A 12,676-nucleotide genomic window follows, 5' to 3' on the forward strand; every position below is an offset into this window, starting at 1 on the left:
ATGAAAGAGAAAACAGCAACTCGTTTTACCCTCATCGTCCTGCTCCACGAAGGGGCTGCTGCCAGCCTTGGAGGCAGAGCCACCGGAGGGCAGCGAGTGGTTGGAGGCTCGGGGGGACGTGCTGGGGCTGCTGGTGCCCGAGCTCTCGGAGTACAGGCCGGACGAGTCCAAGGGCTCAGCATCCTGAGCCCCGTCTCCAGGAGGATGGAAGGGCAGCTGCTGCTGTTGCAGGAGCTGGATTTTCTCTAGCTCCTTCTGGAACTGCTGGTTCTGGAGTTGCTGCTGCTGATGCATGCTCTGGGAAGAGAAACCCACATCCAGACAAGGGCAGTCTGCTCTCCCCAGGGACACACGCAGGCGCAGACCGGTAGGGAGAGGTTCCCTGTGGCCGAGGAAGCAGGGGCCCTTTATGAGATCCCACAGGGTGGGCGGAGACCAGTGAGAAGGCACAGGAGGCAGGATGGGTTCAATGACTGGGGCTCTTCTTGCCAGCTAGGACTTCCCAGGAGAGCCCACTCCCCCTGCTGGCAGGGGCAAGAGGGAGGAATGACGTAGGTGGAGGTTGGGCCAGATGAAGGAGCCCAATTCTAAAACTCTAGGACTTTTATGGAAGTCTGGAGTTGTTACAAACATGGAACCAAACAGAGCACGGTGGATACGGGAAGACCTGGGCTTGCTGTCCACTACGGCTGTGCACTTGATAGAGGCTAACACACAGATGGTCACTGATCCGGATCGGCAGGGGAAGCAGCTGGGGCTCACAACCTCACAGCCATCTTCCCACAGCCACACAGCCAGGATGTGGCTGTAACATGTGGCCTGGCCAAGTCCCACACCCCCCATTTCGTCACGCTGTCTTCCCCACCTCCCCTACTCCTCTCATCTATCCCGCAAATTCGTTCTGTCATAATGTGAAGTAACAGTGATCCGTGATTATTACTACCTGCATGGGAAGAGCACTGAAGGGATGACTGTGTAGCCAACCTCCCGTACCCCGGGAGTTTTCTGGCTCTTACCTACACTCCCACACTCTTTCTCTGAACTTGGGTTCAAATCCGGGCAATGCCAAAGATCAGCTGAGTAACACTGGGAACGTTATTTAACTTCCCCAGAACTTAGCTTTTTGGGAGTAAGGCACAGCAATGATGACCTCACAGAATATAAAACATTGCAGGTGAACTCATCTGTACAAATGGAAGGGTTTGTCATTCCTATTCCTGCATGGGACATGAGCTTCCCAGACACTAGTATTCTAAGATGATGACACTTCAGTGCTCTGAGCAACATGATGAAGGAATATTCTAGAATGTTTTATCCAACCGACAACCTATTCAACTATGTAATCTTAGCTCACTCACTTCCAACAGAAAGTGGAAGGAATGCCGCCTTTTCCACTCTAGCTGGTATCTCTCACAGGCAGTTTGTAAGGGAGGAAAGTTAAGTGGATTTTCATCTATCATCCCTATTCTTAAAAAGGAAAATACAGTTAACTATTCAAAATGATCTGCAGAAGCAAGGTTTACAAATCAGCTTTTACAATCGGTTATCTCTATGACACAGGTAAAAAAACAAACAAACAAAAAACCTGTCCTATCCTGAGAAGCTAGTGTCTTTTTAACGACAATATTTCTAAAGATAAGCAAATACTAACTCTGAAATGTGAAAGGAAACGTGCCTGCTTGTCTGATGCGTGTGTGCGGAGCTCACGGGCACCAGGTGACCAGCCCAGAAGTTCAGAAACACCCGGGAGAGCGAAGGGAAGGGGCAGAGCTTTACCAAGGGGTAGGTGATGATAAAGGCCACCCAGCCGATGAGCAGGAAGGTGCTCAGGATGATGGTGGCGATGTCCTTGAGCACAGAGTCCACGGGGGCCTCAGGCTTGGCCGGAGCACGCTCGTATTTCTCTTCCACATCCTGTGAGATGGTGGTAGGCGCGTTTTCTGAAGTCTGGTCAACCAGGTTGATAACCTTGTATGGGACAGAGTGACTACGTCACTGCACAATTTCTGGCCAGATATAAATGAGCCAAACAGTCAACAATAGCCGTGACTACCAGGCAGGATCATGCTGTAGAATGTGCTGGGCTTTTTGGGTTAGGCTCACCAAAGATCACACAGCCAAACAATGGCTCTGCCTTTGTCAAAGTGACTGTCCCGAGAGGCCAGGCTTTACTGCAATGCAATGAGGTTATTATCAGTACTCAAAAACAGCTCCAGAGCAGTACTTCTGGAAGGGTCTTCAGATCCTATATTCTTTAGAAAATCCTCACTGAAGACAAAGATGTCCTCCTTTGAGGGTCGATTTGGTATCTGAGAAAACTCTGACCTCCTTGGTGACAAAGTCTAGTGAAAAGGCTGATAGTCACTTTAACAAAACCGTTTCACATTAAAAAGGAAAACCCTGTGTGGGGGCACGGGTGTGGCTGAAGAAAAATAAAGCAGCCTGTTTCTGTCGCTTGTAAACTTCCAGGGCAACTCCAAAAACAAAATCACTTTTTTCAAGTATCCCACTATTTTTCAAGGTTTCTGAAAAGCATCAGAATCTTCTTTAGACACAATTTTACTTGGAAGCCCAAAACGAAACCCGATAAAAGTGGACCTCCCGTCTCAGCTTTTCGGCGTCTCTAGGACTCCAAGAAGAGTTTGGGAAAATGTATCGATGCGTTCTCAAACATCCCGTACCCCGGGAGCGCCGTCGCTGTTTGCCCAGCGAAGCGAACACAGGCCCCCAGCAAGCGCACAACTTGGCATCCCCCACCAGGCACCCACCTCTCCCCCCAGCCCAGAGTTCTGCCTGCGCTTCTCCCTGCCACTCCCCACCCCACCCACAGTGTATGGGGCGGGGGAAGGGGGTGGCTCGGCCGGTGGGGAGCAGGCAGCTGAGGAATGTCTGCTGAGCACGGGACCAGGAACAACCCTTGGTTATATTCGGTCCAAGGTGTTTGTAACAAAGGTTGTCCTGTTGCTGTGTAAATGCACCTCAGAGGATTTTAGGGGAGTTTTAAAAAACTCTGTTCAAGTTTGGATGATTATTAAAATCTTAACTGTGGCTATCTCTGGCCTTAGAGTAAGGGTTCTGTCTTATTTTCTTCTCTATACTTTTATTTTCTAAGTGTTCAGTGGTGGATACGAGTAAGTTTAATAAGATCAACATCAGACCAAGACCTTAAGGCACCAATGCTATCCGAAATCACTGTCTTAGGACTCGACGTACTTCTCCCACTGGCTATCTCCAGAGACCACAGACAACTCGAGATATCTCGCTCTAGAGTCTTAAACAGCTTTGTGATTTTCCTTTCCTTTCTCTTTGGATCTCTTTGGCCGTGATCACGACCCCCACATCAGCCAGTCCCCCTCGTCTTCCTCGGACCTTGCCCAGTCCAGGCCCCTCTCAGGCTTGCATCCCCCGTGGGAGTGCTGCAGAAGCTACCAAGTCCGAATGGCTTCTCTAGACCCCCTTCCCCCACCACTGGCCATGCTGGAACCCCTCCTATGGGCACAGCAGTGGTCTCCCTGCCCTCTGGTTCCCAACTGAGACCCCAGCAGATGGGGCAGGGGGTGGGAAAGGAGGTCCAGGTCTGTGGGGTTGCTGAATATGCCAACTGAAGCTCCAGGCTTTCCACTCCTGCCCCCCTACTTCGGGCTAAAGGCTGCTAAGAGAACGCCTAGGGCTGTCCACATCTGTGAGAATAATTCCTTTACTAAATCCCCTCCCATCGTCCTAGTCTGGATGGCCACCTGTGTCCGGCAGAGACCCTGCCTGGCACTGTGTGTCCCCAGAGCTGCAGGGGAGCAGCCCAGGGCAGAGGCTCGCGGTAGCTACCACCTGGGGGGGGGCTCCCTGCTGCCCAAATCTCTGTTCTGTGGGCACACTGGGTCCCTGCCAGACCAAGCCTCGACCAGACCAAGCAGCCGAGCCCACCGTTTCCAAAGGGCTACTCCTGGTTTCACGAAGCTTCCCGTCTCCCACCTCCTCTCCTCATCAACCGTTGGCCCCACTGCCAGGAGCAAGCAAAGCTGGGTAACAGGGTTCCTCTGTAGCACGTGGTGGCCTCAGATCTGATCTCAGGCCCAGAGCTGCCCACGCAGGGTTCGTCCCACCTCCGGGTCTTTGTCTCTGCTGCCCTCTGTCCTCTGGTGCCCTTTACCTCTGTCTCATCAGGCCAGCCCCCTCCCCTATCCCTCTGCCTTTCCCACCGCCCTCACTAAGTGCTCTGACAGCCTCCCCACCAGGCCTTCACTGGGTGATGTTTGCTGTGGGTTCCCAAGCAGTCCTCTCCTCTCCCGAGTCCACTGTGAGCTCCAAAGGCAAGAGCAAATGCCTTCCCCCAACACCTGACCCAAGGAGGCAGGAACTAACTGTTCACGTCCCCACTCACTTCCTCAAAGCTCTTCTTCTCTGAGTCGGCAGGAATCACGTTTTCCCGATGTTTGGGCAGGTTGTTGGGGAATCTCTCCAGCATCTTGGTAGACGCGGACAGGGGGGTTTCATGGTGTCCTGGGAGAGGAAACACATTTCCATGAGACCGGCTCCCCACACAGTAGTGGCCCTCCATGTCAAGCTTAGGCAACTGTTGCTCCCCATTGAGGGGCCCGGAGTGTGAGCACCCACATTTGCAAAGGGAGAGAAAATGAGGGGCAGTTACCAGAAAAATTTCATTAAGACAGGAATTTTATTACTCAGTGGCAGTTATACAGTGTTCTGGATCTCACAGTGAGGGGCAAAGAAGTGTCCTTGTCAGGAGAGGAATCAGGATCTTTGGGATTTGTTCAGAGTAAGACTTGTATGGGTAATTTCTAATTTACGTGTGGGCTGCTGAAGCTTCTTGAAGCTCCGTTAAAAATTCAAGCAGTTTTGGGGCGCTTGAGTGGCTCAGTGGATTAAAGCCTCTGCCTTCAGTTCAGGTCATGGTCCCAGGGTCATGGGATCGAGCCCTGCATCCGGCTCTCTGCTTGGCAGGGAGCTTGCTTCCCCCTCACTCTCTGCCTGCATCTCTGCCTACTGGTGATCTCTCTCTCTGTCAAATAAAGAAATAAAATCTTAAAAAAAAAAAAAAAATTCAAGCAGTTTCTCCCTTCAAGGACTACCTCATAACATCACCCTACAAAGGCTATCACGTTTCCACCTTAGTATTTAAATCTCTCGGGTGGCGCTCTATTCCTATTATCTAAATTCCATCCTGGGAAGTGGTGAATTATTCACAAGAGAGAAACAGGACGCATTTGCTAGGGGAGCCAGGGGTCACAGTTCTCTGGGCGCTCACTCACTGATCTCTATGCTGTTTGAAGACTACCTACTGTATGATACACATTTATTGAGCATCATCTGTATGCATATTACTGTAAGAGAGACAAAGTTGAGTAAAACTGGGATTCAGTATGGCTCGAAAATCAGTTTAGCTCTAACATGAAATGACACCTATACTACCCAGAAGAGCCAGTTAACTCTCTCACAGTGGGCTGCTGGCTCCAGGATGCAGTTTCCTTTGTGTTCTCTCCCTGTGATGCGGATCTCACTCTATGATCTTTCCATTGTTGTCTCAAACCTACCAGAGATTTTTATGGTCTGTATTTCCAAGACAAAAATAAACAAGAAAAATCTTTATCTTTAGGTCAGTTCTCTATAAGATCATTCTTTCTTTCCTCTTTTTTTTTCCCCTAAGATTTTATTTATCTATTTGGGGGTGGGGAGAACAGAGGGAGAAGCAGACTCCTTGCTGAGTGGGGAGTCAGACATAGGACTCTATCCAGGACCCTGGGATTATGACTTGAGCTGAAGGCAGAGGCTTAACCAACTGAGCCACCCAGGTGTCCCTAAAGGAGATCATTTTGTTCTGAACCACCACATTTCCCCTTGTTTGTGAGAACTATGAAACATGCTTTCCTGGGAAGTACGATGTCCTCATGTGGGATCTTCCTGCTTCCGACCCTGGAATCAGACCTGCTGATGGGGCCCAGGGATCTGAATGTGAGTGTCTCCGGGCACCTCTGAGGCTCACTAACAAGAAACCTTTGCTCGAGAAGAAAACAGGCTGCCCTCCCACGGTGCTGCCCTGAGCTGCAGGGCCCTGCCTGCCCCCACCCCCGCCCCCAGGGCCTGCTCCCTGTGTTTCAAGTCCTGCCTCCCCTGTAGGGATTTAGCAAGAGCCAACTACAGACAGGATTAGCCCAGATCCTCACTACCTGCTGTACTTCCACTCACAGGCAGGCGTCTCCCGTAGCTGGGCCCTTGGCGCCATCAGGCTGCACGCTCTGAACCAACTTTTCCACGAGCATCATCAGGAGATCCCAACACATTTTTGTACAAACAGTACCTGGTCTTTGGGATTTATCTATCATCATCATCATGTCTGGGCTCTAGAGCAAAAAGCACAGGCCCTGGCCCAGACCCATGGACCCAGGATCTCCAGGGGTCACACATGCTTGTCTGATAAAGCTCCCACAGGAAGCCAAAAGCACCCCAGATTAAGGCCAGCAGACCACATCGCTCAAGCTAAGAGGACTCATTTTATTTTCAAGACCATTGTGGAAGTGGGGATATCCTTCATGTCTTCCTCCAAAACCAAATCAAAGGATACAGTTGGACATAAAAGGGCATGTCATTTTACCTGTGGCCCCGAGTCTATGCAAAGATTGCCAAGTAGTTCCTTATTTAAAAATGACTAGCTCCGGGGGCGCCTGGGTGGCTCAGTGGATTAAGCCGCTGCCTTTGGCTCGGGTCATGATCTCAGGGTCCTGAGATCGAGCCCCGCGTCGGGCTCTCTGCTCCACAGGGAGCCTGCTTCCTCCTCTCTCTCTGCCTGCCTCTCTGCCTACTTGTGATCTCTCTCTGTCAAATAAATAAAATAAAATCTTTAAAAAAAAAAAAATGACTAGCTCCGGAGTTCCTCCAGAGGACTTCAGAAGTGTGGGGTGATTCCCTAATGACTTCTTCACACTTTGTTGAGTTTCTCAGTTTTCTTACTTGGACAACCTTTCCACTTTAAAAGAATATCATTTTGTGACCTAGTCATGAAGACTTTTCCCCCATATTTTTTATAGTCTTAGGGACATATTTCCTTAGTTTTCAAAATTTTTTCTCTTCTTAGCCACTGGTGGGCTGGTTATGTATCCCTTAACTCATACAGAGAACTACATGACCTTGTAATTTTTTTTTTTTTAAAGATTTTATTTATTTATTTGACAGAAAGAGATCACACGTAGGCAGAGAGGCAGGCAGAGAGTGAGAGAGAGAGAGAGAGGAGGAAGCTGGCTCCCTGCTCAGCAGAGAGCCTGATGTGGGACTCGATCCCAGGACCCTGAGATCATGACCTGAGCCGAAGGCAGCGGCTTAATCCACTGAGCCACCCAGGCGCCCCCATGACCTTGTAATTTTAATGGCTTCCACTCATCAGCTCTTTCCCCCTCACATCGGCCACTCACACATGCTCTCGAAACTACTTCTATTCAAAAGAAAGGTAGAAGTGGGGCGCCTGGGTGGCTCAGTGGGTTAAGCCTCTGCCTTCGGGTCCTGGGATCGAGCCCCGCATCAGGCTCTCTGCTCAGCAGGGAGCCTGCTTCCCTCTCCCCCTCTGCCTGCCTCTCTGCCTACTTGTGATCTCTCTCTGTCAAATAATAAAATCTTAAAAAAAAAAAAAAAGGTAGTATTACTGTTACCTTTTTTGCCCATTATTTGGCAGAAAAAATAAGCAGAAGAAAAATGACTACAGAGAGTCAGAAGGAACAAGATCTGGACAACCGTACAGGGAGAGAACAGGACTCCGGGACACTCAGGCTCCTATCTGCAACTCCCAGTTACACCCCCGGCCCCAGCCTCCAGCCCAGCCCAGGTGCCACCACGGGGCCTCCTGGGCCCACATGCTTCCCAGCCATCCCTTCCTGGTGCCTCCAGCGCTGCCCTCTCTCTGCCGCTTCCACTCAGCAGCTAGCATCCACTCACCTCCCGTGCCCCCTCACAAAGCCGCATTCCTGTCTCTCACCATCTCTGGGGCCGGGAGGCAGCAGAAGTGGGGGAGACGGGATGCACGGAGACAAATCAAATTCAAGAACTCTGTCCTGCTCTAATTACTAGGGACACTTACCAGAGACACAGCTCCTCTCACGTGACTTGCATTCACTTATCACACTCACTGCCTTCAAGTCTCATCTCAACCTACCTCTGTGGCTGACAGGACCCCCAAGTCCTCCTGAGGGCCATTAGCAAGGACAGCAACAATGGAAGCGAAAGGAAAAGGGGACCCACATACACATCCGGGGACTTCTGCTGTGGCTCCCTGACCCAAGCCCAGCCTCAATCTCTTCACCACTTCCATTCCTCCTGGGTCTCCAACAACCCCCCCACACCCCGTCTCCAACTCTCCCCCGTCCCAGCTCCTGCCCCACCCCCACGGAACTCTTCCATAGGAATCGCCCTGGTTTCCCATAAGTGGAACGACAAGGCTGTCTACCCCACAAGGGCCGCTGGCAGAAATGAGGAGATGGGTTCGAAAGTGCTTAGTGCCAGTGCCTGGCATATAATGGACGGTCCGCGTGCCAGATAACTGCACAAAGGTTATGTTAAGTCCGTACTTAGGTTTTGGAACATTAAATGAATTTTGAGAATTGACTTGGTAACACAACTACCCTGTTTCTTTTCCTTGCAGATAAAAACAGTCCCAGGTCTGAAAGACCATCTTGGACCCGAACTAAGCACAATGCAGAGTTGACCACGGGCAAGGTAACGAGCAAGGCCGGTGTTTGCCCACCAGGGGGCAGCACACTGTGGCCAGAGATGAGAAACCCGCGCTTACCTATCAGAAGCCAGTAGTTCCTCAGGTAGTTGAGCTTGTTCTTGCCTTTGAGCCCAGGGTCAAACTTGACGTCTGTGCTGGGCGTGATCACACACTCCCCTTTGTCCCCGATGGTGACCCCATCAGTCTGGGGGCCTTCCAGCAAAGGAAGAGTGCTGCCTCGGGGCTGTGAATAAAGAATGGGAGTGAGGTGTGGGGCAGCCCTTGTAGACGAGCACCCAAGGGAAGCGATTTCTAGTGTGGGGCTGGTCCAGGACAGCCAAGCCAGACACAAAGCCCTCACATGGCAGAGCCTCCTCCCTCAACACCTTCATCTGGGACAGCTTTTTAAGTTCTTTTGTCTGGGGCCTGGGAAGAATGTGTGTGGAATTGCCAGAGGCTACTATGAGAAGCAGAGGTAAGTGAAGGAGCCCACAGCCTCTGCCCTGACCAGGGTAGAAGTTGTTCTGGCCAGGAGCCTGGTGCTGGCTCCGCACTTGGAAGAGGCTGGTGAGGTCTGAGGAGGCCTCGAGAGGTCACCAAAGGATGGGAAGGATCTGAGCAGGAAAAAGGAAGGGAGGGCATTTGATGCATGAGGCACAGTCTGAACAAAGGTAGAGAAAGCCAAATAGGAACCTTCTGGAATGAGGGAGAGATGGCCTGTACAACACCCACAGAGACCCGAGCAGTGTGGAAGAAGGGTCCCGAGGGCCTAGACGGAGATGGAGGAGGGTGTGAACACCAGCCTGGACAGTTTAGACTTGAACATGAAAGCAAAGCAGAATGACTAGGGCTTCCAGGGCTTGGGAAGCTGCTCTTGTCATACATCTTCCCTCAGGAAGTAAAAAATGGTACATGGGCAGGAACTGTTTCTCGGGATCTAAGACCTGCGTCTTGCATTCTTTCCCCACAGGATGTTCAAATATAATTCAGAGTCATTCTTTGCCAAAATGGAAGAGGAGTGCTTGGGAGGAGGCTGCCCCTGAGAGCTCCAGAGAGGAGACTTACCACAACGGCGACTCCCTCGTGAACCATGGAGGGGGAGGCATACAGGCTGGTAGAGTACTTCCCGACATACAGGGTGGGCCTAGGAGACAAGCAGAAACACGCATTCCACAGTCACTTAATTTCTATGTCCCACAGAAGGGGCCTTTCTGGAGAGAAGTGTGCCAGCCCCAAATGCCACGCTAAGAATAACCAGATTAACCCCTGGCACTCCGGCAGCGGGGACGGGAAGGCAGGGCTACCATCCTGGGAACCTGGACTGCAGGCCCCGGCTGTCGCTGTCCCCAGAGGCGTGCGCGAGTCAGCTAACTATTGGCCTGGCTTCCCTCACCCACCTAGGGCAGGCTGCGCTGGACCGTTCCCCACACTGCCTGCAGAAAGAACCACGGACAGTGCTCACCCGGGAAGAACCAAATGCTCGCAACCACCGCCAAGACACTAAGGTGGCCCGGGCCACAGCCTGCTCTGACAACCGAGCTGCCATTCTGTCGCGTGACTCACTGGGAGTCTAGAGGTTCTACAGAAACCCTGAGACACACTCGGCTGCTCTCAGCTGGATGACTGCAGCAAAGGGATACACAAGAAGTTCCAAACCGGGTGAGGGTGCTGCTCCCCCGGCTGGTGGGCAGCGAGGGGCGGCGGGGGGAGGGTCCAGCTTTGTCTGTGGGGTCGGCGTGAAGAGGCAGGGGCTGCACCTCCAGACCCTTGCGGTTATCGGCAATAGCCAGTGTGGAGTGGTCATCACTAAACTCTGAAACCTCCCTCGACAGACACCTGCCGTGCGAAAGGCGCGGTGCAACTCGGAGAGCGCTCTTGGTCCCACCTGCTCTCCCTGCAGCCCTGTGGAGCGGAAACGGGGATTCGGCAAGGCTGCGGGACCACTGTGCTGGCTGCTGACAGGTGGGGATGGTGAACACAAGCCTGCTGAGGCTCGGGCTTACACGCGGTAACACTCTTTCCCTCATTTTGGAAATGAATATGACTTAGAGTAAGAATTTAGAAAATCCAGAAAAGGTAAAGATATCTCTTGTCCTCCCACCAGTTAAGACAGATGCAAACTGTGCTGGGGTTCTATATCAGCAGTCCTCATCCCTGTCCAGAATTTTGATTTATGTAATATTCGAGAAGTCTGAAGCATCAAAGGATGCCCCAGTGCACAGACGCATCTTGAACTTTCCGACGGAGCCAGTCCTGGCTCTTTATCCACCCTGTGCCATGGCGTCCTGTGGACGGTCTGGGTCACGGCTGCCCTCTTCTGCCCTGGGTCCCCTGACTCACGTCAGCTTGCTCTTGGCCTCCGTCTCCTTGGGGAACGGGTACTTCCACTTGGTGATGCGGCCCACCTCCCCGGACATGAAGGTCAGGTAGCGCAGGGTCTCCACGGCGACGTTGATGTGCAGCACCTTCTTCAGACCCTCCCGCTGCCAGACGTAAAAGGCCACCACGGGGGAAGCATAGTTTTGGATCCACAGGACGTCGCCGGATTCACTATCCACGGTCACCACCAGCCCGTCGCCGTTAGACACAAAGTGGGACATCTCTGCACAGATCAAATAAACAAAGCATGCGGTCTCACCCCATCTCGCGACCGACCACATCCTCTCTCTCCTGGCAAGAAGCAGTCACTCAGCTACAGGAAACAAGATTTCTGGAGCATTCTCAGATAGCCTCCCAACGATGTCACTTGTTTCCAGTGAACCCGGTGCAGGCTCTACAACATCGGGACAGCGAGAGCTGCCTGCTTCATAAACGTAAGCTACGACCACTCTGTGGACGGCGGTTTACCTGATGAGACTCTCCCGCGCTCTACACAATTAGCCAGGGTAGACAGTGAGGAGGGAAGAGCCAGGGGAGAGGCCCAGGATTCGGATATTTTATAGCAATCATTTCAAACCAACTGATGGGGTGGAAGGTCAAAGCTGACCACTGACACCGCCCCCATCTACCCACAGAGGAGATTTCTGTCAGACGTTCAGCTATCAGTGTTCAGATGGCAAAATTGGCTTTCAGTTTTCGTTTGAGTTGGGGGGACGTTTCCGAGAGAAATAAACTAGGGAGATGAGTCACATTTGGGGGTGGACTGTTCACATCACAGCATACTTAGTTCCGCTTCCCGGGGGCTTGTGGTGTGTTCCTTCTGGGACACAGAGAGAGACTCAACATGGCGCTTCCTCCCTCCTCTCAGGCTAACTCTGCTCTGCTAAGGTTCCCCTCCACGCTTCTAACCCAGGCCCCCGCCTTCAATACTGACTGTCCAAGTGGCGACTCCGGAAGCTGGTGGCCAAGAGTGCCTTACAAGAACACCCGGCATTGGGGAGTGACAGCGTCCTCCGTGGTCACACGTACCCCGCCAGCCTTGTGGACCCTCCCGGGAGCACTTACTGTAGTCCCCGTCGTCCTCAGGCAGCGAGGCTGCGTAGTCGAAGTAGGTGGCGTTCCACCGGAGCTCGCGGGTTTTGGTGTCGTACATGGTGATGGTGTATTCTGGAGAACACACACCGGCCTGTTACCTGCAGGGGCCCCAGCGCCTGCTGAGGGGCCGACCTGACCTACATGACAACGGACAGACCCTCTCTACATGTCTGTAAAGTGTCCAGGCCATCCGTGGGGAAAGAGAAAGGCCACGTGGGCGGGAACTGATGTCCCAGACACATGGGTGAACCTGGAGGACAGTGTGTGGAGCAGGGACAAGCCACTCACACTGTGCCCTTGAACTCACGACTCACGGAATCAATATCACTGTGTTTATTTACTTTTTTTTTTTTTTTTTGCTATTGTGCATCACAATTTTATTTTTTTTTAAATCACAGTACCATTTCAAACCACCTAAGTGATGGGGTGGTTTAGTATATAGCAACAGACAGCTGATGTTAGAAACTGGTACCCAGACATGGGATAGGGCTA

At 52.0% G+C, this 12,676-nt stretch overlaps 1 protein-coding gene across 5 annotated transcripts in view; it reads right to left on the minus strand.

Annotated features, from left to right (window-relative positions):
* ERN1 (endoplasmic reticulum to nucleus signaling 1) overlaps positions 1-12,676 on the minus strand; it is a 76,820-nt gene that overhangs the window by 12,886 nt on the left and 51,258 nt on the right. For all 5 annotated transcript variants that reach the window (XR_006815869.1, XR_006815868.1, XM_045984115.1 and 2 more), the window contains 7 exons: positions 12,155-12,256; positions 11,051-11,312; positions 9,776-9,854; positions 8,789-8,954; positions 4,379-4,497; positions 1,777-1,968; positions 30-297 (listed from right to left, as the gene is read on the minus strand). Coding sequence is in view for 3 of the 5 variants with exons in the window: in XM_045984115.1 (XP_045840071.1) it covers positions 30-297; positions 1,777-1,968; positions 4,379-4,497; positions 8,789-8,954; positions 9,776-9,854; positions 11,051-11,312; positions 12,155-12,256 (1,188 nt within the window). In the remaining 2 variants the exon portion in view is untranslated. The remainder of the gene's footprint in view (positions 1-29; positions 298-1,776; positions 1,969-4,378; positions 4,498-8,788; positions 8,955-9,775; positions 9,855-11,050; positions 11,313-12,154; positions 12,257-12,676) is intronic.

This window comes from Meles meles, chromosome 18 (assembly GCF_922984935.1).
Source record: "Meles meles chromosome 18, mMelMel3.1 paternal haplotype, whole genome shotgun sequence".
Lineage (NCBI taxonomy): Eukaryota > Metazoa > Chordata > Mammalia > Carnivora > Mustelidae > Meles > Meles meles.